General features: G+C 42.5%; 4 protein-coding genes and 1 non-coding gene across 5 annotated transcripts; 2 read left to right on the top strand and 3 right to left on the bottom strand.

Annotated features, from left to right (window-relative positions):
* Positions 1-33: 33 nt before the first annotated feature.
* On the top strand, positions 34-106 carry trnar-ccu (transfer RNA arginine (anticodon CCU)). The gene has a single exon. It is a non-coding gene; the product is annotated as a tRNA-Arg (tRNA).
* Positions 107-3,398: 3,292 nt separating this feature from the next.
* On the bottom strand, positions 3,399-9,528 carry LOC139929845 (uncharacterized). The gene is made up of 7 exons (XM_071922899.2): positions 9,367-9,528; positions 7,846-8,048; positions 7,134-7,235; positions 6,732-6,827; positions 6,345-6,455; positions 6,107-6,230; positions 3,399-5,774 (listed from the first exon to the last, which is right to left on the bottom strand). Exons 1-7 carry the CDS (start codon positions 9,392-9,394, stop codon positions 3,712-3,714), a joined length of 2,727 nt encoding a protein of 908 aa, XP_071779000.2. The 5' UTR covers positions 9,395-9,528; the 3' UTR covers positions 3,399-3,711.
* Positions 9,529-10,460: 932 nt separating this feature from the next.
* Positions 10,461-12,724, bottom strand: LOC144542972 (uncharacterized). Its single transcript, XM_078290771.1, has one exon. It carries the CDS (start codon positions 12,668-12,670, stop codon positions 10,796-10,798), a length of 1,875 nt encoding a protein of 624 aa, XP_078146897.1. The 5' UTR covers positions 12,671-12,724; the 3' UTR covers positions 10,461-10,795.
* A 1-nt stretch (position 12,725) lies between these two features.
* On the bottom strand, positions 12,726-17,463 carry LOC139929852 (TERF1-interacting nuclear factor 2-like). Its single transcript, XM_078290912.1, has 7 exons — positions 17,330-17,463; positions 16,176-16,378; positions 15,594-15,695; positions 15,355-15,441; positions 13,118-13,228; positions 12,842-12,969; positions 12,726-12,729 (listed from the first exon to the last, which is right to left on the bottom strand). The coding sequence occupies exons 1-7, from the start codon at positions 17,355-17,357 to the stop codon at positions 12,726-12,728; spliced, it is 663 nt and encodes a 220-aa protein (XP_078147038.1). The 5' UTR covers positions 17,358-17,463.
* Positions 17,464-17,760: 297 nt separating this feature from the next.
* LOC139929850 (uncharacterized) lies at positions 17,761-23,440 on the top strand. Its single transcript, XM_071922903.2, has 7 exons — positions 17,761-17,860; positions 18,398-18,600; positions 19,020-19,118; positions 19,214-19,309; positions 19,455-19,565; positions 20,054-20,177; positions 20,273-23,440. The coding sequence occupies exons 1-7, from the start codon at positions 17,833-17,835 to the stop codon at positions 23,080-23,082; spliced, it is 3,471 nt and encodes a 1,156-aa protein (XP_071779004.2). The 5' UTR covers positions 17,761-17,832; the 3' UTR covers positions 23,083-23,440.
* The last annotated feature ends 139 nt before the right edge of the window (positions 23,441-23,579 follow it).

Raw genomic sequence — 23,579 nt, 5'->3', positions numbered from 1 at the left:
TATAGTGGTATAGTTACGCTACTTTTACAGCAAGCCCCAGTGGCCTAATGGATAAGGCACTGGCCTCCTAAGCCAGGGATTGTGGGTTCGAGTCCCATCTGGGGTGAACTGTTTTGAGCTTTAACTTGAAAGCGTACAAATTGTGTTGAAATGTCGGAGAATGTGGAAGTACAGAAATACTTGAATAGGCAAAGAAAAAAATCCATAATAATGATAGTTGCAGATATATATCTCAGTAGAAGTAACTATGTATCATCAAAACACATGAATGGGGAAGTCAGCCAAAGTAAACGCTTCCTCAAATAATTACATATATACATAATTAAATTGACTCATTCATTCATTAGGAACTAATCTGTACGTTTTTAACAATGGTGATCAGTGGTGATGCACACACACACACACACACACACACAAATCTGTTACACTAAAGTACAGTATTTTTAACATTGTCTTTAATCCTATAGTATATGTGTCCTAATTGTGGGTGTGCTTGTTAGTATTCACTACAGTGAATCTGAAGCAGAGCTACCTGACCTTCATCAGAAATTCCATAATCGGGCTACTTGGGTCAGTATCAGGAGGATACAAAAAATTAAATACTAGCAAGTTGGAAGTTACAGTTCAATGACAACAGCACAATTAAGCCAGTTGAGAAGAACAAATAATTTCACAAAGGCCAGCTCCATTCTGAAGGCCACCTATACACTGGGCCTTGCTGCAGCAGCATGAAGACCTCCAAACTGGCTTTTGAAACAGTGCAAGGAAAGAAAAAACAGCATAAAAAAACATTTGATCAAATATTCACCACTGACAAATTCTGTGCAGGTGTCAGAGGCGTGTACACAGGTCCAGGTAATGGAGAAGAAGAAGATGAGGAGGAGGAGGAGACAGCAGACATGGAACAATATGGAACATTGAACATGGAATTAGAGGGCAGTGGACGATTCAGAGTTAATAAAACCTGAGGAGGGAACCGCAGCTATAAGGCTGACCTCTGACCTGCACCGGACATTTCTCAGTCTGTGATGTTTTAAGAATCAGCACCACTTTTAATTACCAAGTACAATAAATGTGTAGGAAATTGCCTTAGTGACACAGTCATGCAAAGACACCTTGACAACTACATACTGACACAAATGGTACAAGGACAACAGGGCCTCACATCCACAGCAAAGGCAAAGCATAGGACACACTAAAGAACAAACTATACACATCACACAGCATATACTGTATATACAGTCCATTCAACACTATAGCTGTTTGAGCAGTGTGGCATGCAGTATGTTTGGACCAGTAGAGGGAGCTGTAACATAGAGAGAGCTGCTTGGTCAGTTACATTCCAGCACCATGGAGAGAGCGAGCGAGAGAGAGAGAGAGAGAGAGAGAGAGCATGTCAGGCCTTCACCAAAGTCAGTGAGTTTCCTTAATACTACCATAACAGTTTTTAGCTTGCACAGGCCTAGTCTAGAGACTTTCCTCAGTGTTAGATTAATACCTACCTCCTGTCTGTTAAGGGCAGGATGGATGTGGCAGCAGGCTGGAGAGCTGGGGAGCCATTCATTACTGATTTATTGTCCCAGTCCATCTGATCAGCTGGTCACAGGCGAGTCTCCAGTCAGATGAGGGGAGCAAAACGAAGTAGGTGTATCATTTCAAAGCTATCTTGCTTTAAATATACAGTTACAGTAGATAAATCATGACTGTATGGGTCTGCCTGGAGCATAACACGCCATACCAAAGCCTTATCAATAAATACAGACCAGTAGACCCTTCTTTAGGCCTGTTTTCATTTTGCATGTCTCCACTTCAAAGGTGTCATGCTGAAAAATAAAATTCATTGATTTTGATTAAATACATCATACCTGGGCTAAATCAATGGGAATATAATATATATATAATGGCAATATGTCAATAAAAACACTGATTTGGGTGGTGAAACCCGGTCTGCTAGTCAGCATATTAACTTAGTGCAACTTTTAATATGACTGAGGCTCATTTGATAGCATTGGACATTTTATTTCACAGCAGCAAAAGTGAGGTGAAAACAGCATTATATTTTTCAATTTTTTTCTGTCAGCTTCCTCAGTGGAATGTTGGCTGTCTCCATGCAGACAAATGAAATTATTCGTCTGTTCAGCATCAAATCAACTTTTTGGTGGAATACCCTGAATACATTTAATATGGTTTCACAGGCCTTGAAATTGTAAGTGATGGAGATGTTGTACTGAGCAGGTATGGCAGAGGTTTTCAGTGACACCTGTCAGGTATTAAAGTTATGAAGAATGAAATTAACTCTTGAGGAACAATTTGACAAAGCATTAATATTAAAGCCAACGCATTTCAGCAGCTTTCATCAGGATTACAGGATTACATGCAGTCAACAATAAATATATTCAATAGCATCCAAAATGGGCCCATAGACCAATTGGACACCAGTATTTAAAAAGATGTATTTAAAAATTGTCGTACAATACACAATATGGTCTCTTTTTATGGGTAGGCAATCCTCGCTTGTTCTACTTTCTAGGTTTTCTTCAGCTTCTTGCAGCCATTCCCTTTTCAGCATCTTATTTCTCGTCGTCTTCAGATCTTCAATAATTGTACAACATACACTCCCAAAACAAGGGATATTAAGAATGTTTTTGTCAAATACTGGCATGTTTTAAGTAGTGATTCTGTTTTGAAAAGCGCTTTCGTGTTCATCCCTACCATTTCCAGGGCCTTTTGGAAATATTTGTGATCAGTCTCTTTTAAAAATTAATTTTGATGCGGACTTCTCTGTGAAATCGGGCACATCACCTGGTATAGATGGTCTTTCCAGCTCAATTTGTTAAATTCTGGGAGATTATTCAGGAGCTGCATTTTGAAATGTTAAGTAGATGCCCCCTATGATGAAGCAGGGGTTATGATGATTGCCAAACAAGGACTCTCAATTGATTGGCATTTTGAGACCCAGAATCAGTTGTTTTACAGTCTGGCAAGATAAACAACACTGACAATACCAATCATGTTTCAAGTCTAATCCAAACTCGAAATAAGTGATGACAAACTGAGTCAGAGGTGACAAAAAAAGGAACTTAACATGACTGGAAATAGAGAGGACCCCTTCCCGTAACCTAATTTCCAGGTTAGAACTGCAGTTTCTATCTACAGAAAATTGGTGATATATTACGCAAGAGTGACCTTGCATGATGTACAAGTGAAAACCAGTTCAATACAGTGAGATACTTCCTCTAATTTTCACCAATATAGAATTATCTTGTCTTACTAGATGCATCTGAAGGGAGTTTATCTATGGCTAAAGTATGTGCACTAAACTGCTTGCCCAAAGGCACATTTCTATTTAACGTCCAAATCACATGAAAGACTAAACTCATGAGTAAACCACAGGAGACTTGAGATTGACGGCTGAATTTATTTTAAAAAAAAAAATCACTTCCAAAAAAATTAAGGTTTATATCATTTATACATACAAATCTTCAGTAGAACTACAGCAAACATTTCTGTAAAAAATACAATTTAAGTTTTTGTAATGCACTATACAATTATACAGTTCCCCACTATCCAAGCTGTGACAACCACTGGGGTGGCATTGTGGCCTAGTGGTTAGAGAAACTGTCTTTCAGCTGGAGAACCTGGGTTCAGTTCCTGAAGTGCTATTCTGTAGCTGACCCTGACCTCTGAACTCAAGTATCACATTAACATGAACTATGCATGGACAAGCCGTTTGTGTCTTTTTAGGCCATGCAAGCTCGAAAACCCTTTGTCACATGTAGTACAAACGTATGGCCTCTCCCCAGTATGGGTTCGCATGTGCAAGGTGAGAAAGCAGGACTGGACAAAGCCCTTGTCGCAGATGCTGCACTTGTACGGCCTTTCTCCTGTATGGTATCGCTTGTGTATCTTCAGTTCGGCGGCCGACCTAAAAGACTTCTCGCACTCGGTGCACGTGAAAGGCCGCTCGCCCGTGTGAATCAGAGTGTGCCTCACCAGCGCATCTTTACCGAAGAAGCCCTTTCCGCAGTGCTCACACGGGTGACGCAAGCCTTTGTGGTGGAAGTTGTCGTGTTTCAGAAGGCATCTCCTGGAGGTGAAGGTCTTCCCGCACTGGGTGCAGGTGAAGATTGGCGTGGGCTTCTCGGGCACGGGTTTGCCAGATTTGTGCACGCGCTCCACGTGCCTCGTCAGAGTCACGCCGTGCCTGAATTTCTTCCCGCACTCCCAGCAGAGGAACGGGTACGCTTTAGTGTGTTTCTTCTGGTGCTCCAGCAGGTCCGAGTATGATCGGAACCTTTTAGTGCAATGAGGGCACTGAAATGGTTGATGACCGGTGTGCTTCCACTCGTGTCTGATGAAAAGCTTCAAACTGGCAAACGTCATCTGACAGTGGGTGCAGGTAAATGGCCCGCTGGGATTATGAACGTCAATGTAGTGCTTGTGAAGAGCCTTAAATACGGGGAAGTTCTCTTCACACTGGTTACATTGAAAGGGCGTGTGTGAAATCTTGTGCAGCTCCAACGCTTCCGAGTCGCGCACCACTTTCATGCAGAGCTCGCAGTAGAGCGGGTTGTGAGTTTGTTTGTGCGACTCCAATGTCGATTTATACTTGAACGCCTTGTCGCATTCGTCGCATTTGTAACACTGCTTAACGTCCTCTGTGTTCTCGGGATCCACCTGTTGCTCGTTGTAGCAAATGTTTCTTAAGTGGAACCTAAAAGTCTGCTTGCACTTAAACTCGACGCTGCAGTGAGGACAGTAGAAAGGACCGTTTAACACGCTTTTGTCGTCGTCTGGGCTTTTCTCTCCCGATTCTTTAGAGGGGTCTTCATCGGACGCACAAGCAGCCACGCTGGAGGATTGTTCTCCCTCAGCTGCCGTTTCCTTGCCCGTCTCTTGTTCCTTCGCTTTCTTGCCACTCTTCTCTTTTGTCGGGTCTTGCGGACTCTGATTTGGACATTTGTGTTGCTGCAAGTAACGAAGGCTCTTATAAAATCTTTTACATTCGGGACAAGAATAGGGCAGCTGTGTCGAGTGCCGGTTCATGTGTCGCTGTAAGAACTTGGCACGACTCACCACCTTACCGCACACTTTGCATGTTCTCTGGTCCGTGTCATTGCTTTTTGCTGAACCTTGGGACCTGGGTAACTTTTTAGGGCTGCCGCTACTGCTATTGCTTCCCTGTGTCTTGACAGTTTTCCTCCTTTGCGACAGGTATCTCTTCATCTTGAGACCCCGGTTCCTTCTCACCGGTCTGGATTGAGAAGCCGTATCAAGTTTTCCAAACAGGACAACGCAATCCCCTTCCTGTTGTTGACCCCTTTCTCCACCTCGTATTTCAAAGACCGCGTCTGTGGGGCATTTCTTTGTTCTTTCACGTCTGATGCGCTTCTTCCCCACGTCACTTTTCAGTCCTTCAAGCGGCGTCGCTTTGCCATCTTCCCCAATAACCATCACTCCAGCCTCCTCGTTTTCTGTCATTTCACTCTCAACGTGCTCGATGTCTTCAACGTGATCTGTAACCATCTCAGTGTCGACTTCTGATTTCACATCGCTGCTAAGGCCGAACCACTGGGCTTGCACACATTCCTCTTGACTCCCAGTTCCCTCAATGTACACCTCTTTACTCTCAGATTCCACTTCCATCTCTGTGCATACTGTATACACAAGGCCACTCTCTGTGTCCGTTTCTGTCTGTTCATTGACTATCACAACTCTTTCCACAGGAGGGAGACACAGAGACGATAAGATACAGCTGTCAACAATGTAAGAGTCTGAAAAGAGAGAAGGAGATTGCAGTCTTTAAATTGGCAAATACAACTACAGATTCAGACTCAAAGACATGAGAATAAAACATGTTTCCACTACATCATCCTGCTGGATCATAATGAATGCCAGCGCTGCTACTTCAACTGGATGGACACTGGTATTGACCGAAAACAAACTGGTATTAAGTATATCCGTGTATGTAAAGTTTACCATCCTTGTCTAATTTAATGCTACAAACTGTGAGTACAATATTGATGCATTTCTGCACCAATCGCACAACAAATCCCTGCTCATTTTTTGTATTTGGTGAATAAAAGTCTGAGTCTGAAGAGCTCACCATTGTCCTCCAGCTGGTTGAGGTCTTTTTGACTCTCCAGCAAGGTTTTTAGCTCCTGCGTACCCGCCATAGACTCCATGCTTTCATGAAGAACAGATGAAGCATCGCCAAGCAGAGAGGCAATCTGAGAAAAAGACAAAATGAAACATTACTGAGTCAGCAGCACAGTATTTTGCCAAAGTCAACTTCATTCACTCACAAATATAAATGCTGCAACACCTAAATATTTTAACTTTACCTGCTGGAGGGTTTGGCTAGGAAGAAGCTTTTCAAGTCTGGACAGAAACAGCCACATCAGTGTCTGTATTGCTTTGTCATACATGGGGCCAAATTCTTCTGGGAAAACATCCTAGAATACGGAGGGGAAAAGAAATGTACAGCAGAACCTCACATATCTGAACTGACCAGATAAATGAGCTGGTATAATATCAAAACATGCATACAAAATTTTCTTGCGTTGTTTACAACTCTTTTGTTGTTACATGCAAATACACAAACAGCAACAGAAGTGTAATGAGGTCATATTTTGAATATGATTTGCCTCAGCATTTTGCTGTATTTCTAAATCATATTTACTCAAAGATAAAAAAATTATTTGGAAACAAATGCCACAAACACCACTTACCTGGAAAAAGTTTGCCCTCTCTTCGGGATCTCTCAGCAGATTTTGTACGAGGCCCAGGAAATGTGAATCGGACACTTCTAGATCTGCATGATCAGTCTGCAACAAAGGATGGTTTAAAATGGCAGATGTTACTTTGGTGTGTTGCAAAGCCAGCATCTGTGTCATTGCACTTGTGTTTTTAGTTACATCTTTTATATTGACTATAGCAGGGATGTGATCAACCCAACACAAAGGGAAATAATGGGAGGGAGACAAAAAAATAAAACAGAAAAATGGGATCTCCACTGGAAATTAACGGGAATGTCAAAAAATATAACATTTTAAAAAACAAGAAAACCTTCCTTCACATGCCTGATCACACACACACTAGTTACTTAAGCTACAGTTCAGGTTTAGACCCACCTCTACGTTCCACAGAGACCTGAGGCTCTGCATTCGGTCCAGATGCGGCTGAATAATCTGGAGGTCAGCAGTCGCATCGGAGCGACACAACTCCAGGATCAGCTACAGAGGGCAACAGTGATAAGTAACAATTAATTATGAGAAAAGGAAGCACAGAGCTCATCTGTGTATTGTTCCCATTCACCCAGGGCCCAAATTTCACATCTGCCAAGCACCAAATGCATGTCTTCTGCCACAAACATTCTGCTTAGTATACTTTCTGTACAGATGTGATCTTCTATAGACCCATTAATGTGAATATGATGCACATTTACACATCTTGCATGTGCTGCAAATACATTTTTTCTTTCATATTCACATTTGTTATATATTGCACAGACCTTGACAATTTTTTTTTTCTTTTCACTTATTTTGTACTGCATACATTTTATATTTTCTGTATACTGTCAAATTGTACATATTCTACATTCATTTGTACTTTGTCTCAACATGTTCTACTGCAGTTATTTTCCAACACCCTCATAATGTCCAATTCATATTTTACCAAACTTTGAATTCACATATTTCGACTCAATACATTCTAGTGTTATTGGTTTTGTTATATTTATATTTTCCTGCTGCAAAGACCTGTGATCATTTTCATCTTATTTAACCTTTACAATGGTATTGAAAAACATGAACTGCAACTTTTCCTTTGCAGCCTCTTCCTCACCCGTGCTCTGAGACCCAAAATGAGTTCAGCCCTCTGTCTCATGGTGAGAAGCTCAGGAACAATCTCTGTGACCATGAACACAAACTCCTCAAGCATCCCATAGTCGGCCACAACTCTCTGCTGGATGGTCTGCCAGATCGCTGCTGACACCAGCCGAAGCGGTGGGACCAGCAGGCGCAGACAGGAGAGAGGAAGAGAGGGACCTGGACACACAAATTTAAAACATGACTATGTCTGCAATGAAGGATGCAAGGTTTTTTAAACCACATTTACACATTATGTGATACAGTATCACCCAACTGCTATTGGGGATGTATCCTAGTGATGAGCTTATCTAGAATGACTAGCCTGATATATGATATAATAAAACCTTTAAGTAAAGCCGCTCTTAACTTCGGCATACATCCAATAGGTGGCTGCCAATAAGCAAAGCACCATTAAACTGCCAGATTTTTTAGCAGAATTTGGCATGACCTTCTCTACGTACAAGAGAGATTGCCAGATAACTTGACAGTAAATCTATTGTCTAAACATAACCCACAGTTTCACTGCATCTACAAAAGGGATTTTTCTCATGCGTGCATCAGCTCCTAATGCAATGACTAATTGAAACAGATTTTCCCAATTTCATACAAATAACACGGAGGTAACGTACAAATAGCGCGGAGGCCCATTATTAGCTCTTATTATTAGCTATTAGTTGTGGCGAGATTCCAGCCCTTCCAGTAAGTCCAACAAACCACTGACTAATAATATCAAAGTAATTGTACAATGATGTAGTTTCTTGTTCGGTCATGTAACCTGCGTTTGTTTTTCAAGTGACGGACGATTGCTGATGCAACACAAACCTCGGAGTCCTGTCCCTAGGGCCATTATCGGACACGTAGATAAGCCTGGTAGTAACGCCTGCTCCCGTTAAAGCTTCCTCGCAGGACACTTACACATTTTGTAAGATCATAACTCGTTGATAAGATGGGGTCTGGGCTATAACGTTTCCATAATGTAAGGGTTTACGTTGGGAGCTCGGAAAACACAAGAAACCGCCCAGCTCTAATTTGGTTGGATGCGCTTGTCGAATTTGTTAGCGTTATTCACCAAACTGGCACATGCATTGGTAAACCTGGTAAAATATAGTGGAAGTAGTGTTGAAGGGGGCGTTGTCCAGTTTACTTGAGAAAAGCTTTACTAAGAACGTCAGACGGGGACATGTCCGATAATTGATCTCGGGCCGGCCTATGCGCATTCAGCTAGAAACAATGCTAGCTTTAGCCCGTGTCCCGAAACTGCGTCTTAATGAGCTCACTGATATGACCCTGAGTATTTTAATGATAAAAGAACCAACTGATGCCTCTGGGAGTTATCACTCATATTTAAAGCTGTCGTGAAGTACGTTAAGTCAGACAAATATCTCCCCGTCAACATTAAAAAATACGAAGTTGGTTAGTTAGCTAGCAGTGCTACTCCCGCGCGCGGGCTGTGGCGCGGCCTAGCCAAACAATATCCGAAACGATTATCACTCACCAGATAACTCGGAAATATCTCCGTCCATCCTGTGTATTCGCTGCAGTTACATTACAGTTAGAAAAATAACATGCAATGTGCGATCAAACAAAACGCCAAAGTAAACAGTCCTATGGTGTTTATATCCAAGAGGAAAGAACACGGACGACCGTTGTGCGTATCTTGTCCTGTTGCCTGTTCCGCCCGGTATAGCAGTCGGGTGAAACGCGGCGCAGCGTATGTCCGTTCCGCTCCCCACCACCGATACGTCAGGCCAAACGACATTCAATAATATGGCAATTTAATGTGGCCTTAATATCGACAAAAAAAAAAGTACACACTTCATAACATTTGACGGCGTAAGACATACAGGCGTTTGATGTAACAGGACCAATTACACACAGTTTCAATGCGTAATAAATGATCTTTTGTCCATAAACACGTATCAATCACATAAACAGTGAAATTAATACTGCATATTCACATAATTTTTAACTATACTGTGTGAAAAGGTTGGGACATTATGAGGACACCATAGGAAAGCCATCCTCAAGATCAGTTATGTGTCATAAGTTGATATATATAATTACATCACCCAAAAATGGACAAAAATATAACTTGATTTTTATATGTTGTATGACCACTCTAAATTACCCAAATTATGAGTAACCCTTCTGTGAAGTGTACAGCCTTGCGTCATCATCTGCATCAACCACTCCACATGGAAGGTATATGTACAACCTCCTTGATATTTACTGCCCTGTTCATAGACCTCCACCAAAAATATACATTTTTTTTTTTTTTTTACAGATTACTGTTTATGGTGGTTATCACTGTTTTCACAGTTATCATTATCATTATATTTCTATTATGTAACACAAATTTGGAAGACAGCATTTTCAAACAACGGAACCTACTGTATGTTAGGAATTATCATCATATGGCATTTAAACACAGCTGGCATTATTTATCGACAAGAGAAAAGGTAAATCATGTATACCGCAATGATACCTGTCAACGTGGAAGGGAAAATTCTGTCACCCCACCTCCTCATCTATTTTCACATATCTCAATGAATATGACAACAAAAACAGTAAGGATTGAGCACACTGCTTTATGCATACATGAAGACACATTCTGGGACAAGATAAACTTGAAGTCCAGTAGAGCTCAGGAATCTCAGCCTACTGTAAACATAGAGCAGACTGTTCTCATACTTAACCCGGCGCGGGTTAATGGTCAAGCATGGTGCAATCTTGCATCCAGAACAAAATCAACTTTATTACAAATAATTTCTCGGTAAGGCATTTACCAAGCATTATTTGTGAACTTCTACCTCATGTTACGATCCGATAATTAAATATAATATAAGCCAGATTCAGAACCTGGCCTCATGTGAGAGGAAACTGAACATCAACTCCATTTAGCCAAGGATTCCTCACAAGCAGGACTACTCTGCTACAAATGTATGAATAAGCTTCATGTGTCTTTGCATGCTATGGAGTAGTGGAAAAGCTCTGCCACAGACAGAGCAAGAAAATGGCTTCTCTCCTGTGTGTATTCGCATATGTGATTTAAGTATGCTATTTCTTATAAAACCCTTCCCGCAGACATCGCACTTAAACGGTCGCTCTCCAGTGTGCTTTTGCATGATGTGCCTCTTCACTTCAGTAGTGGACCTGAAGTGCTCGTCGCATTCGGGAATTCTGCACTTGAAAGGTTTCTCTCCGGTGTGGATCAGTCTGTGTCTGCTCATCGCCGACGAGGAGAACATCTTCCCGCAGTCCAAGCACGGGTAGCGGAACAACTCGTGTAAGTGCTTGCTCCTCTCGTGTTTTTTCAGGGCTCCTTTCTCTTTGTAGGATTTCTCGCACAGGGAGCAGGAATGCTGCCTCTCGTTCCGCGCCTGGCTGTGGATCATATTCAAGTGCCGCGTGAGGTTCGATCTGCAGGAGAACGCCTTGCCGCAATCCGCGCAAAGGAATGGTTTCTCTCTCGTGTGGACTCTCAGGTGGGTAACGAGATCCGAGTCGATTTTGAATCTCATGGAGCACTGAGGGCACTGGAATGGACGTTGGCCGGTATGTTTCCACTCGTGCGCAATAAAATGACGCAGCTTGGAGTAACTTTTTGGACAATGGTTGCATTTGAACGGTCTGCTGAGTTGGTGTACGTTCTCGTAATGCCTCGCCAGGGGCTTATAAAGACGGAAGTTCTCCTCGCACAGAGTGCACTGAAACGATGTGTGCGACGCCTTGTGCCTCGCCAACGTTTCTGAATCTCGGAGCACTTTCCTACACACCTCGCAGTAGAGTTGGTTGTGGGTCCGTTTGTGCTCCTCCAGCGATAGCTGATACCTAAATGCTTTGTCACATTCGTCGCATGTAAAAATATGTTGGGGTTCCTCTGCCTCCTCTGGACCTACCTGCTGTTGATCATAGCAAGTTCTCCTTAAGTGCAACTTCAAAGATGGTAAACGCATGAACTTTGTGCCGCATCGAGGACAGGTGTAATCATCAGTTGGAAAGTGGGTTTTAATGTGAGTGTTCATGAGTCCCTTCACTTGCTCCCTGCAAATTAAGCATCGGCGTCTCCGTGTTGTGGAATGAGTCTCTATTGCAGTGGAGGGTTTGATGCGCGAAGTGTCCTGCACTTCGTCGATGACTGACAAATCCTCGTCATCAATGGGTTCCATGAAGGAAGGGTCCTCATCTGAGCAGTTAGACAATGAATCGTCCTCACTGGAATTACAAACAGGGGCCACAAAAGAAGGATCCTGGTACATGCTGATTGAATCATCATCATCAGAGACGTCAGATTCAGCCCCACTGGATGGCGTTGTTTCACGAACTAATGGTGAAATGGACTTAGTGCTGGATTGTGTCGTTTTCGTCTGGGTACAAGACTCTGAGGCAGCTGCTTTCCTTGTAGGCACAGTTTTGCAGGCAGGGCTTTCCTCTTTATAAAGTCGTCTTTTCTCTTGCAACAGAATCATTTTCATCTTCAGGCCTCTGTTTTGTCTCACAGGTCGAGACTGCAAAGACACCGGCGTGCCAAGTCTTTTTAGCAGGACTCTGCATTCTTTTTTAAGTTGAGACTCCTCAACTTGAGTTGGAAAAATCTCCACATTTTCTTCATTTCTTGCCATTTCTCTCAAATGCACCACTGTTCCATCTTTTCCAACAATCGTATCATGTTCTTTTCTGGTCGTCTCCATTTTCACCTGTTTTATATGTAGTAATGTTGCAGATTCCTTCTCCATTCCTGTTCTAAATGAAAGCATGTCATGGAAGACATGGGCTTCTGATTGTGCCTTTTCTGGCATTCTTTCTACAGAGGAGAGTTTAAGAGCTGAAATAATGCAGGCACCATCCAAAGAATCATCTGAAACAAAAAACAATAGATTTTAGTAAAATGATGAGGAAAAACTTAGAAAAAAGGATGACAAATCAAACAAATCCATGAGTTGTTATATGGATTTCTTATCAAAAAATGCTTGCCGTTGTGATCCAACTGGCTGAGGTCTTTCTGATACTGAAGCAGGGTTTTAAGCTCCTGACAGTGAGACACAGACTCCATACATTCCTCCAGAAAAGAGGACACATCGCTAAACATGGAGGCAACCTAAATGAAAGAGACAAAATAAACTTGATTTTAAAAAGGCAAAATAAATGCAGCTCGTCCACAAAAAATAGCAAATTCATACATCATTTAAATGGATATCAGTGTCACACACAATGTCCTTATGGTGTTTTATGTCTTGTTTATCTACCTGTTGGAGAGTTTGAAGGGGAAGAAACTTTTCAAGTCTGGAAAGAAACAGACACATCAAGGTATGCAGTGCTTCATCATACGTCGGACCAAATTCTTCAGGGAAAACATTCTGAAGGACAGGAAATATATTTGGATTAATTTTTAGCAAAACTTTAAAAACAGACAAATAGTGTGCAACGATGGGGTTGTTTTAGGGGGTCGAGACCAAGTCAAGACCGGGACAAGAGCAAATCGAGTCCCACTCAAGACCAAAAAAGGCAATAAACAGTGCATATTTCTTTCTAAATGTCAAAAATAATGCTTAAGGAGTTTCTTAAGCATCAACAGAGATGTAGATCTATCTGCAGGAGATCTGTCCTATACTCTTTAAACATCCAATTAATGAATGCATAGGATTTTGACTAATCAATGGATAGAAGTTTGAGGACCATTACATACTATACACAGGTACATTGTAAAGATAGGCAGGAAGAAGTCGGGTCAGCATCCAATAGTGACCGAGACCAAGACAAGTCCGAGACAAAATAGGCAGGAGACCGAGGCAAGTCCAAGATGTCAGAAAAGTGGTATGGACTCCAGTAGGGCTGAAACGATTCCTCGAGAAACTCGAGTAACTCGATTACTAAAAATCATCGATGCAAATTCTTTGCATCGAAGCTTCGTTTAATCCATATAACTATATACACGCTCAGTGTTTCGCACGGATGATTATTACTGTTGCACAACGCGCTGGAGAAAGAGAGAGAAAATAGCGAGGGGCGAAGAGAAGAGACAGGCCAGAGAAAACGACAGAAAGTGTCCAAAGTTTCGGATCCAGTGTTGCCAACTTGGCGACTTTGTCGCTAGACTTAGCGACTTTTCAGACCCCCCTGGCGACTTTATTTCTCAAAAGCGACTAGCGACAAATCTGCCGACTTTTTCTGACCATGGGAAGCAATGTTAATGTGTTGAATCCCAAAGCATTTGGCAATAAATTGGTTCGGCTGATGCCGGTTTTCTCTACTTGCTTGTCTAATCCAGAGAGGTCTGACGGTCACAGCGCTTGCCACACACAGCGTAGCTCCCTCCCTCCACTGAGAGCAGGGACTGTAGGATAGGGTCCACTTGTAATTGCTACCGGCGTACGCCGAAACTGGCCGGGTGGGCGGAGTCAGCACTTAATATTAAAACGGGATGAGATGAAGGCTAGTAAAGAATGCACGTTAATTATGGCTATATGTAATGGCTAGTTAAGAACGTAAATCAATATGGTGGCTAGTTATGATGTCCCTAAGTTAGCTAAGTTTTGCTCAAGAAAATAACCACAGAAAATAAAATGCTGCAGTCAATTTGTGAAAGCCTGAGCTTCATTCATGTTATTATTATGATAGTCACACACACATATATACACACACACACACACACACACACACACACACACACACACCTACTCCCCTCACAGTGATGCATAAAATACCCCAGAAAGCAAAATATCAGGTGGTGTAAGTAGCAATTGGAGCCTAAAATGCACCAGTCCAATACAGCAGGTATATTCAGTTTAGTTTGATTGCAGTGAGTAGGGTCAGCAGGTGTAGGGCAACCCTTCAACATAGCAAATAAATGTACATTAGCCAGTCTTATGAACTTGTATGATATTTAGGCCTAGTAATAAATATCAATAATAATTATTATTTCACCTCGTTTTCAGTAAATCACAGTGTCGTATGGACAGCTTCGTGCGGACAGCTCTTCTCTTTTGTATATTTACTATTGCTCTTTAATAAAGCAAAAGTATTTCTTATCCGATTACTCGATTAATCGATGGAATAATCGGTAGAATACTCGATTACTAAAATAATCGATAGCTGCAGCCCTAGACTCCAGACTTAAGTACTACAACCCTGATTACAAGCCAATTAGCAGAGTGAGACAGAATACAGGTACCAAGCCATGCACTGACAGTAACACACACTCAAAGCAGGGCCCACTCCAGTTCATCTGAATAATTAATCTGTCAGCGATAGTCGTTAGCCAAAACAAACAAAGCTGATGGCATTAAAGTTGCTCCACAGTGGATACAAGCTGTAAAAAGCAGACCAAAACAGCATGAAAACCTGCCAATACAAATTGAAACTACTCCATTCATTTTTGCAGGGTTGTCTGTTTGCGGAAACTGTTGTCTGATCCAATTCGTTGCACTAATACATTGTCCAGGCCCTGTATTATTGATAAGCACAGCATATGCAAAGTGCTGACCTGGAAGAAGTGCTCTCTCTCTTCAGGATCTTTCAGCAAATTTTGAACAAGATCCGCAAAGTTTGAGTTTGTATTTGTAGCACCAGCCTGCAAGAAAATAACACACAAAAATCATAACACTTCACACAGAAGGAAATAAGCAGACCATGGTGATCATTGTGCAGTCTATGGTCCGTTTTAAAGGGGCATTCATCTAATTTTCATGCCGATTTGACAAAAAAAAGAAGCTTTAAAGTCACCTCCGTCACCCATGCTGTGGAGAGGGTGTGCATCCTGTCCAGGTGTGGCTGAATAATGTCAAAGTCAGCAGTTGCCTCAAACCGACATAACTCCAAGATCAGCTGAAACCATAACACAACAGTCTTGCATAAGCAGAGTGGCCGAAAAAATGTGCTCCCTCCTTAATTTTGAAAAACATAGTTAGCTGCTATAGTGTGGAAACAGTACTTTTTAAAATGTTATGTCATCTTATTGTAAAGATACACTTGGAAGTTAGATCTATAAGCTCCATAGCCAAGCATCAGTACATTTATTCATCATTTGTGAAACCAGTGTCATATGCTGGACTTTAAAATTAACTTTGCCACCAGTGTAATATGGCAAAATAAGCACTTCTGAACTATGATAAGTCTCATTTTTCTTCCCAAAGCATTGCTCTGCAGGCTTATGCACTGGTTGTTATAGTAATTAACAGCGCTTGTTAAGATCAAAGCCAAAGAGAAGACTCTCTTGACTCTGACAAAGACAGAAATACAGCAGAGTGCTATGAAATTCCACCAAATCATGATGTGATGCAATCACTTGCCGTTACTCTTCCTCACCCGCGCTCGGAGGCCTAGGATGAGTTGGGCCCTCTGTCTACTGGTGAGTAGCTCCGGGACAATGTCTGTAACCATGGAAACAAACTCCTCAAGCATCCCATAGTCGGCTACAACTCTCTGCTGGATGGTCTGCCAGATCGCTGCAGAGACCAACCGAAGCGGTGGGACCAGGAGGCGCAGACAGGAGAGAGGAAGAGGGGGACCTGAATGCAAATAGATGTATCTTAAATCCAGGATTATCTTGATCTTACTCTAAGGGGTTGCAAAATCTTGACTTTGTCTCTTAAAATAAGTAAGTTAAAAAAAAAAAAAAATTGTTAAGTAGCCTATTGTGGTGTACAGAGCAGTAGGAATCACATACAAGTGAAACTCTAGTTGTAAAATATACATTATACCAACTGTATTGTATTTAGGTTGCATTTTTAGTTAGGTAGTATGGTCCCGTCTCCTTCCGTCCCTCTTCATGAACCTTTAACATAAATGTCTCAGTACAAGCTAAGATGCTGTACTGTGTTATGTTGACAGTTCACATCCTATTCCAGTCTACTTAAACCATTGTCTGCAGACCAGAGCAGCGTACAGCTGTCTAAAATAGAATAAAATATTGATATAGATAGATAAATAGAATATTAATGAATATAAAGCTAGCAGGATAGCTAGCTAATGCATACAGCAGCCAATTTATACAAAAAGGTTAATGAATGAATATGGCTAGAACGTCACACCAAAGTCCATTCAAATTTGGCTATTTAAAATGGCCTAGGTTATTGGCAAATGTACACACGTCACATAACATGACTTAAGACCTTTTGCGAATCGTTAGGGTACATGTTCTGTTAAATTCGGCATACAAATGATCCACCAAGGAGGGCAATATTTCGAGAAAACGTTAACTTTTGTAACTGGTTTACACTGCTCGCTACCGCCCACCAAGGTACATTCTACTGAAAGACGACTGTATGAACAGGAATTGTATTGAAATAGGTGCTGCTTGGTGTATTAGATGTATGCCGGAACGAAAAGTGGATCCTAACGATTCACAACAGGTCTTAAGTCAAGTTCTAAGAGGTCTGTACGCCTGCCGATAGCAAGACCACATTAAACGAGTAACGCGTTGCGTGTGTAAGGCCATCACCAGAGCGTCTGTTACTCACAATTTCCCCTTGAAATATGAGCTTCCATCTTGTGTATCCACTGCAGTCAGCTACGATGTGTTTATAAGGGCTGGTTACGAGAACATCTTCGTATTATTTGAGGAAGTTAACTTAACTCTACTAGTGTAGCTCGTGTATTCTTTCACCGAGGAAAAAAAAATTGATGTTTCGTCCGACTGTGTTTTTCAGCCGGTATGCTTGGGTCGATGGTTCCGACTCAAATCTAACTTGTATATTCCTATCCTGACACGTTCACTTCATCGCCTACTCACAAAGAGATCATCTTATATTGTAGTTAAGCAATTTTTATCTGCCTTTCCACAATTATGGGAAATGCTCTTCAATCACGGAACTATAAGCATGTGACATCGATTCCAAGACGAGACGAGTTTAGGGTCAGACCACGCAGGAAGTCTCAACTTGTTGAATTACAAAAATGTACACACCTTTAGTGCCGCGTATAAATTGAGACTTAACGTTAACGGTTTACGCAGTGAAGCAACATGCATGAGCACTATTACGAGGGGGGAGGTAAGAATTGCATTGATTAACAAACAAGCAGCCTTTGCTTTTAGAAAAGTTAGAGTTTAATTGTATTGGCAAGAAATGGATAGTTGGTTGGAGGGGGTGTTTTGCTATTGCCCTTTAAGAACAGCTGGTACCATGGGCATGTTCAATGGCCCCAAAACGTAGCAAACAAAGTAACGGAAGGAAACGGTAGTGCGTTGAACGCAACGAGGTTTTATCAAGGAGGTTCTATATTAACTGGAGGATGAACGGAAAAAATGGCCGCCCATTCATTTGAACGCAAGCTGCTCACCCAGTGCATACCAAGGAGAACAAACCGGAAAACGTTACTTCCTGTTTGCTACGTTTTGGGGCAATTGAACATGCCCCATGTGAAGCTAGTTTAGGCTATACTATAACACCAATATAATTGCTCTACTCTTCTAGAGTTTCTCTTGATCCAATGAGTTTGATGATTTTCCACAGATTGGAAAACTCAATACAAACCAAGCAGCAGACTACAGTACAACTGAGATTGTTTCTCTTTCTGTTTTTTCCTAGATCCCCGACTTCTTCTTCCATCTTTGCGCCTCCTGGTCCCGCCACTCCGGCTGGTCTCTGCAGCGATCTGGCAGACCATCCAGCAGAAAGTTGTGGCAGATTACGGGTTACTTGAAGAGTTCATCAGCATGACCACAGACATCGTTCCAGAGCTTCTGAATCCCAACCAGAGAGCTCAACTTCTTTTGGGCCTTCGAGCAAGGGTGAGCGACTGATGTAAATGGGTAGGACACCAAAAGAGTTTGGATCATCCCTTCATATATGAGGGGAGTGTAATGCTCCGGTTTCCTCCTTGATTATGGGGGATTTCGAGGGTAATTACATGCTCTTTGCCCCTGAAATGTTTTTGCCTGCTTTTGGGTGTGTGAATATATTGGTAGAGGTGGGGCAGCGGGTGTTGGACTTACACATGATTAATACCTTCCCACTGTCAGACATACACAAACAAATTTGGCTGGTTAGTAAGCCTACATTCTGTCAGTAGCGAGAGGGGGTGCTTAGGACATGAACAAGGTACAGTATATGGAATTATGCTTCCAGCTGCAACAGTAGTAATCCGTAACATTATCATACTTGTGGTTGTTAGCATCACTCCTCACCAACTTGTTCTGACTGTTCCCAGCTTATTCTGGAGCACTGTCAGTCAGAGCCGGCAGACCTGCAAACAATTCAGCCACATCTGGACAGGATGCAGATCCTCATGGCAATCTGCAGAAAAGAGGTCTGTTCTGATAGGGACAAAATACCTACTTTGGTTACCATTATGTCAGTCGGTCCATTGAAGGCTTATGTGTTGCGGGCATTTCTGTGTTGCAGGCCACAAATGCAGAGGAGGGATTGTCCAGATCAAATTTCCTGGGTTTGATTCTGACTCTGTTGAAAGACCCGGATGAGAGACAATGCTTCTTTCAGGTTAGTGCGTAAGAGCTACACATGCACAGCTCTGGATTTGGAGCTGCAGTCAATTTTCCTGCCTTTATTTACCATTTATATTTTCTCATATTTATAGTGGATTCTTCTTTTTTTTTCCCCACTCCATGATATTATTCTTTTCTAGGATGTTTTTCCTCTGGAGTTTGGACTAAAATATGACAGAGCAATACAGACCCTCGTGTGGCAGTTCTTATCACGACTTGAGAAGTTGCTTCCAGTACCTAAACTCCAGGAGGTAAAAATAGCAATGCAGTATGTATTCTTTATAATCGTGGCCCAGATTCGTGAAGTTGTCAGAAGTGCTGCACTAAGATTCTTTGCCACAAACTCAAGAGTCACACTGGTCTCAGAATGACACTACATAACAATTACAGCTCTATAAATCTATGTTTTGTTTTCATCCATACTTTTAATTAATTTGACCAGCGGAATTTAACAACACTCTTAACTTATTCTCTGTAAATAGGCCTCTCCTGAAAACCCATATTACTGAGACCCATTCACATCTGAAAGTCTTACAAAAAGTGTTTTCTTCTTCTATAACTTTTGCCAGTTGTAGGATGAGGCCTCATCTTCCAGAATATAGATTGACTGACCTATTGTGTCCACTCTAGTCCTAACCAGGGTTGTAAGACCAATCTTGCTTGTGAGAAGACTTCGCCTCGGTAGACTCATTGCTTGGTCAGCCTCCTTGATGGTTATTCTTATACTTCTCATCGTCAGGTTGCCTCCCTTCTCGGTGATGCTCCCTCTGTTCTGGAGGAATGTGTTGGGTCTGTCTCTGATGTTCAGGAGCTTAAATCCCTGTTGGAGTATCAAAAAAACCTCAGCCAATTAGATGACAATGGTAGGCTCCTCTGAGTTATCCAAATTATTGTATAAGAGAATGCAACTCTGTTCAGCACGATAACATTTTTGATTTCCATTTCCTCTTTTCTTTAGACTCAGAGTCTCCCTCTTGTGGCGAGTGCATCCTAAGAGCCCTCAGTCTTCCACCTGTGGAGAAAGTTGTGAATTTAAATGAGCAGACAGCAACTGGAACACAGGTGGAATCCACCAGTGAAGACTTGAAGGTGGGAAATGCAGCAGTGAAAGCAAGTACTGAGATGGGACTAAGTTCATGTATAGGCGAAATAGTGCAAATGCAGCAGAGCGGAACAGAAGACTATGGGGGAAACAACAAGCAGTGCCCTGTCCATATTGTTGACCTGACTGAGAATGATGGTGACACTGCAGAATATCTTGAGGACACAGAACCCGTGAGCGGAGAGCAAGTGACTCTAAAGGAAAGGGACACGTGTACTATAAATTCTAATGGAGACATTTGGTCCAAAGACATTAAAAGTGAAGATTCTCCGGAAATGTGTGAAACACTGATAGTGAGGATTGGGGAGGACAGGACAGCAGAAGCTCTTGGAGTGATGGCAAGTATTGAAAAGGGCAATGTCATACTGAAGAGTCCCTTAAACCAGGCCAAACAGCAGCGGAAGACCCAGGACTTAAGAAGTATGCCCACATTATTGCTACCCAGATCAGAAAGACCAAACAGGGGTCTGAAGATGAAGACATTTCTAGCTCAAGAGAGAAAACCAGTGAAAATGCAACTTCCTGAGAGCAACAATAATCAACCTCCCAGTCTTGATTCAGACGTTGGGCAACATCAACAGGTTGGCACAAAGCAGCAGAAGTACCAGTGCCTTAGATGTGGGAAATGTTTGCAAAGTAATTTGAATTTGAAGAGACACATGCACAGGGCTTGCACCGGAGCGGATAAAACAATCAGAGAATTCAAATGCACTGCGTGTGGAAAGACCTTTCTCAGCGCCGCGGGGGTAAAGTGCCACATGATATCGCACTCCAACGAGCGTCCCTATCAGTGCAGCAATTGTGAGAGGTCTTTTAAGCATGTAGGTAGCATGAAGGCTCATGAAGAAGCATGTTTATTTGCAAGCCAGCAACGCAGGGAGGTTTCTTCTGGAGAAAGTGGCAGCACTACAGCAATGGGGGAGAATAACTTTGGGCCACTCGAAAGCTTTCCACATCAAACATCACCTGGAGAAACCTCTGAATTGTTACATAATGTCAAACAAGCCCCATCACCGGCCAAGACTCTACAGCATGACGCAGAAATCTTTGACCCTTTTAGCAGCACATTCCAGGTTTTGCCAGAGCCTAAAACAAGTGATGAACAGCAGGAACAGAACGCTGTGACATCCCTTCATTCTCTCACACACTCAACATGTAGCAAGACAATACAGAGATCTAAGGAAATGATACAGCACAGGATGACTCCCTCAAGTGATGTTATCTATAACTGCACCAACTGTCAGAAGACTTACAAGTACTTAAAAAACTTCCAGAAACACAAAGAGTTATGTAAGAAAGGTACCAACCAAAATCGGGATGAAAATGAACCGGAGGCTTCCAATGAAATAATCCAGGAACTGTCAGCAGAAAGAGGAGAAAGTGTCAGTGGTGTCGCCATTGAGACATCACACGTTGACAGCAGTGTGAAGACATCCTCAAACCAGTTACACCCAAGTGGGACCGAACTGGAAAGCAGCCGCGGGAACAATGTGATGGATGGCAAGACAAGTCACACAAGGCACCTTTCGAAAGTGAACCCGCTGTCTTGTCCCCGCTGTGGTATCAACTTTGAGACCAGAAATGGATGGCTGCATCACATAACACAGATCTGCAAGGTGCAATCAGTCAAACCCAGTGAGTCACTGAGGCAGGTTGGGATAAAGAAAAGCCGCAAGTGTGACGAATGCGGGAAAGAATTTGGGCTCAGATCAACACTGAGAGCTCACAAACTCACCCACAACCCACTTTACTGCGCCGAGTGTGGGAAGGTTTGCCCAGATGCTGAAACGCTGGCTGTCCACAATGTCATGCACAGGCCGGTCAGGTGCACCATGTGTGATAAGAGTTTCAACGTGGTCCGCTTTCTCATCAAACACTATCTCGATGCCCATGACTTCAGTGGACCATTTGTCTGCACACACTGCTGCAAAAGTTACAGCGAGCTAGGCGCTCTCATCAGACACGAGCGGACACATACAGGGGATCTCCCGTTCCATTGTACTAAGTGTCCCAAGAGATTCAACCGGCACATAGATCTCGTGTCCCATGAGAGAACGCACACAGGAGAGAAGCGTTTCCTTTGCTGGGAGTGCGGCAGGACTTTCACCACCAATGAACTACTGAAAAAGCACATGGAACGCCACTCAGGCCAGCAGAAACGCTTCTCATGCCCCCTATGTAAGAGAACCTTCCGGGCAAAAAGGGCAGTGAATGCCCACTTTCAGATACACCACAAGGGGATGCGATTCCCTTGCTCATACTGCGGCAAGCTGTTTCTGAGTCGGTCTGCGTTGGGTAGGCACGACCTGATCCACACCGGGGAAAAGCCTTTTACATGCGCCTTCAAAGGATGTACAAAGAGTTTCCGGTCAAATGCCGAGCTGAGGATACATGTCAGATATCACACTGGGGAAAGGCCGTTCAAGTGCCAGATCTGTGAGAAGGGCTTTGTTCAAGCAAACTATCTAACCATCCACCTGAGGAGTCACACACAGGAGAGGCCCTATGCCTGTCCAAACTGCGAGAGGCGATTCACCTCAGGCAACCTGCTGAACAGACACAAGCTAGTCCACACCGGGGAGAAGCCCTTTAGGTGTGAGGTCTGTGATGAAGGGTTCAATCGCAGACACCGTCTGAAAACTCATAAGGACAAATATCACAAATGATTGAAGCATCAAGGTATGTATAACTGGCAATAAAGTTGTGTAATGAACATTTGTCAACAAGGATGTAGGTTTGCTTGGAAAGATCGTAGGGGCACATTGATGGTAGTTTTTGGTACATTTTGAACATTTAAGAGGGATTTCACTTACATGCTGTATCATACGGCTATTGTCAGGCTTCTGAGTAGCATACTAGTGTGACAAGATATGTGGAATGAAATCCTATGAAAGAACATCTTCCAATATGCATCATAAAATGTGAAAATACATTAACAAAGATTAGGCTCAGGTCATAAGGTATCCTACCTTGCTTTACCTATTTGTTCCTCAAATTTAGTAAGTTCCCTGTGAGTCTCTACAAGCACACACTTCCCTACACCTACACTGTAATAGTGTTGATTCACAGATGACATTTGAGACAGTAGCGTACAGTAGCTGGCACATACCTAACACCACTTTTCACTGTATTTTGCATTTTTAGGCACCAATACTGGTGTGTG

This window comes from Centroberyx gerrardi, chromosome 20 (genome assembly GCF_048128805.1).
Source record: "Centroberyx gerrardi isolate f3 chromosome 20, fCenGer3.hap1.cur.20231027, whole genome shotgun sequence".
NCBI classification, from domain to species: domain Eukaryota; kingdom Metazoa; phylum Chordata; class Actinopteri; order Beryciformes; family Berycidae; genus Centroberyx; species Centroberyx gerrardi.
Note: the sequence above shows the minus strand (reverse complement) of the source record. Positions and strands in the feature narration are given on the sequence as shown.

What these genes read in the sequence shown, in the direction of transcription:
- LOC139929845 (XM_071922899.2), bottom strand. Translation starts at nt 9,394, where the DNA reads ATGGACGGAGATATTTCCGAGTTATCTG. An exon ending in AGATATTTCCGAGTTATCTG is followed by an intron (nt 8,049 to 9,366) that starts GTGAGTGATAAT and finishes TTGTGTGTCCAG; the next exon opens with GTCCCTCTCTTCCTCTCTCC. An exon ending in CTAGCCAAACCCTCCAGCAG is followed by an intron (nt 6,231 to 6,344) that starts GTAAAGTTAAAA and finishes TCTTTTTCTCAG; the next exon opens with ATTGCCTCTCTGCTTGGCGA.
- LOC144542972 (XM_078290771.1), bottom strand. Translation starts at nt 12,670, where the DNA reads ATGCCAGAAAAGGCACAATCAGAAGCCCATGTCTTCCATGACATGCTT.
- LOC139929852 (XM_078290912.1), bottom strand. Translation starts at nt 17,357, where the DNA reads ATGGAAGCTCATATTTCAAGGGGAAATT. An exon ending in TCCTAGGCCTCCGAGCGCGG is followed by an intron (nt 15,696 to 16,175) that starts GTGAGGAAGAGT and finishes TTATGGTTTCAG; the next exon opens with CTGATCTTGGAGTTATGTCG. An exon ending in AGAGAGAGCACTTCTTCCAG is followed by an intron (nt 13,229 to 15,354) that starts GTCAGCACTTTG and finishes CCTGTCCTTCAG; the next exon opens with AATGTTTTCCCTGAAGAATT.
- LOC139929850 (XM_071922903.2), top strand. Translation starts at nt 17,833, where the DNA reads ATGCATGAGCACTATTACGAGGGGGGAG. An exon ending in GCACTATTACGAGGGGGGAG is followed by an intron (nt 17,861 to 18,397) that starts GTAAGAATTGCA and finishes GTTTTTTCCTAG; the next exon opens with ATCCCCGACTTCTTCTTCCA. An exon ending in CAGCCAATTAGATGACAATG is followed by an intron (nt 20,178 to 20,272) that starts GTAGGCTCCTCT and finishes TCTTTTCTTTAG; the next exon opens with ACTCAGAGTCTCCCTCTTGT.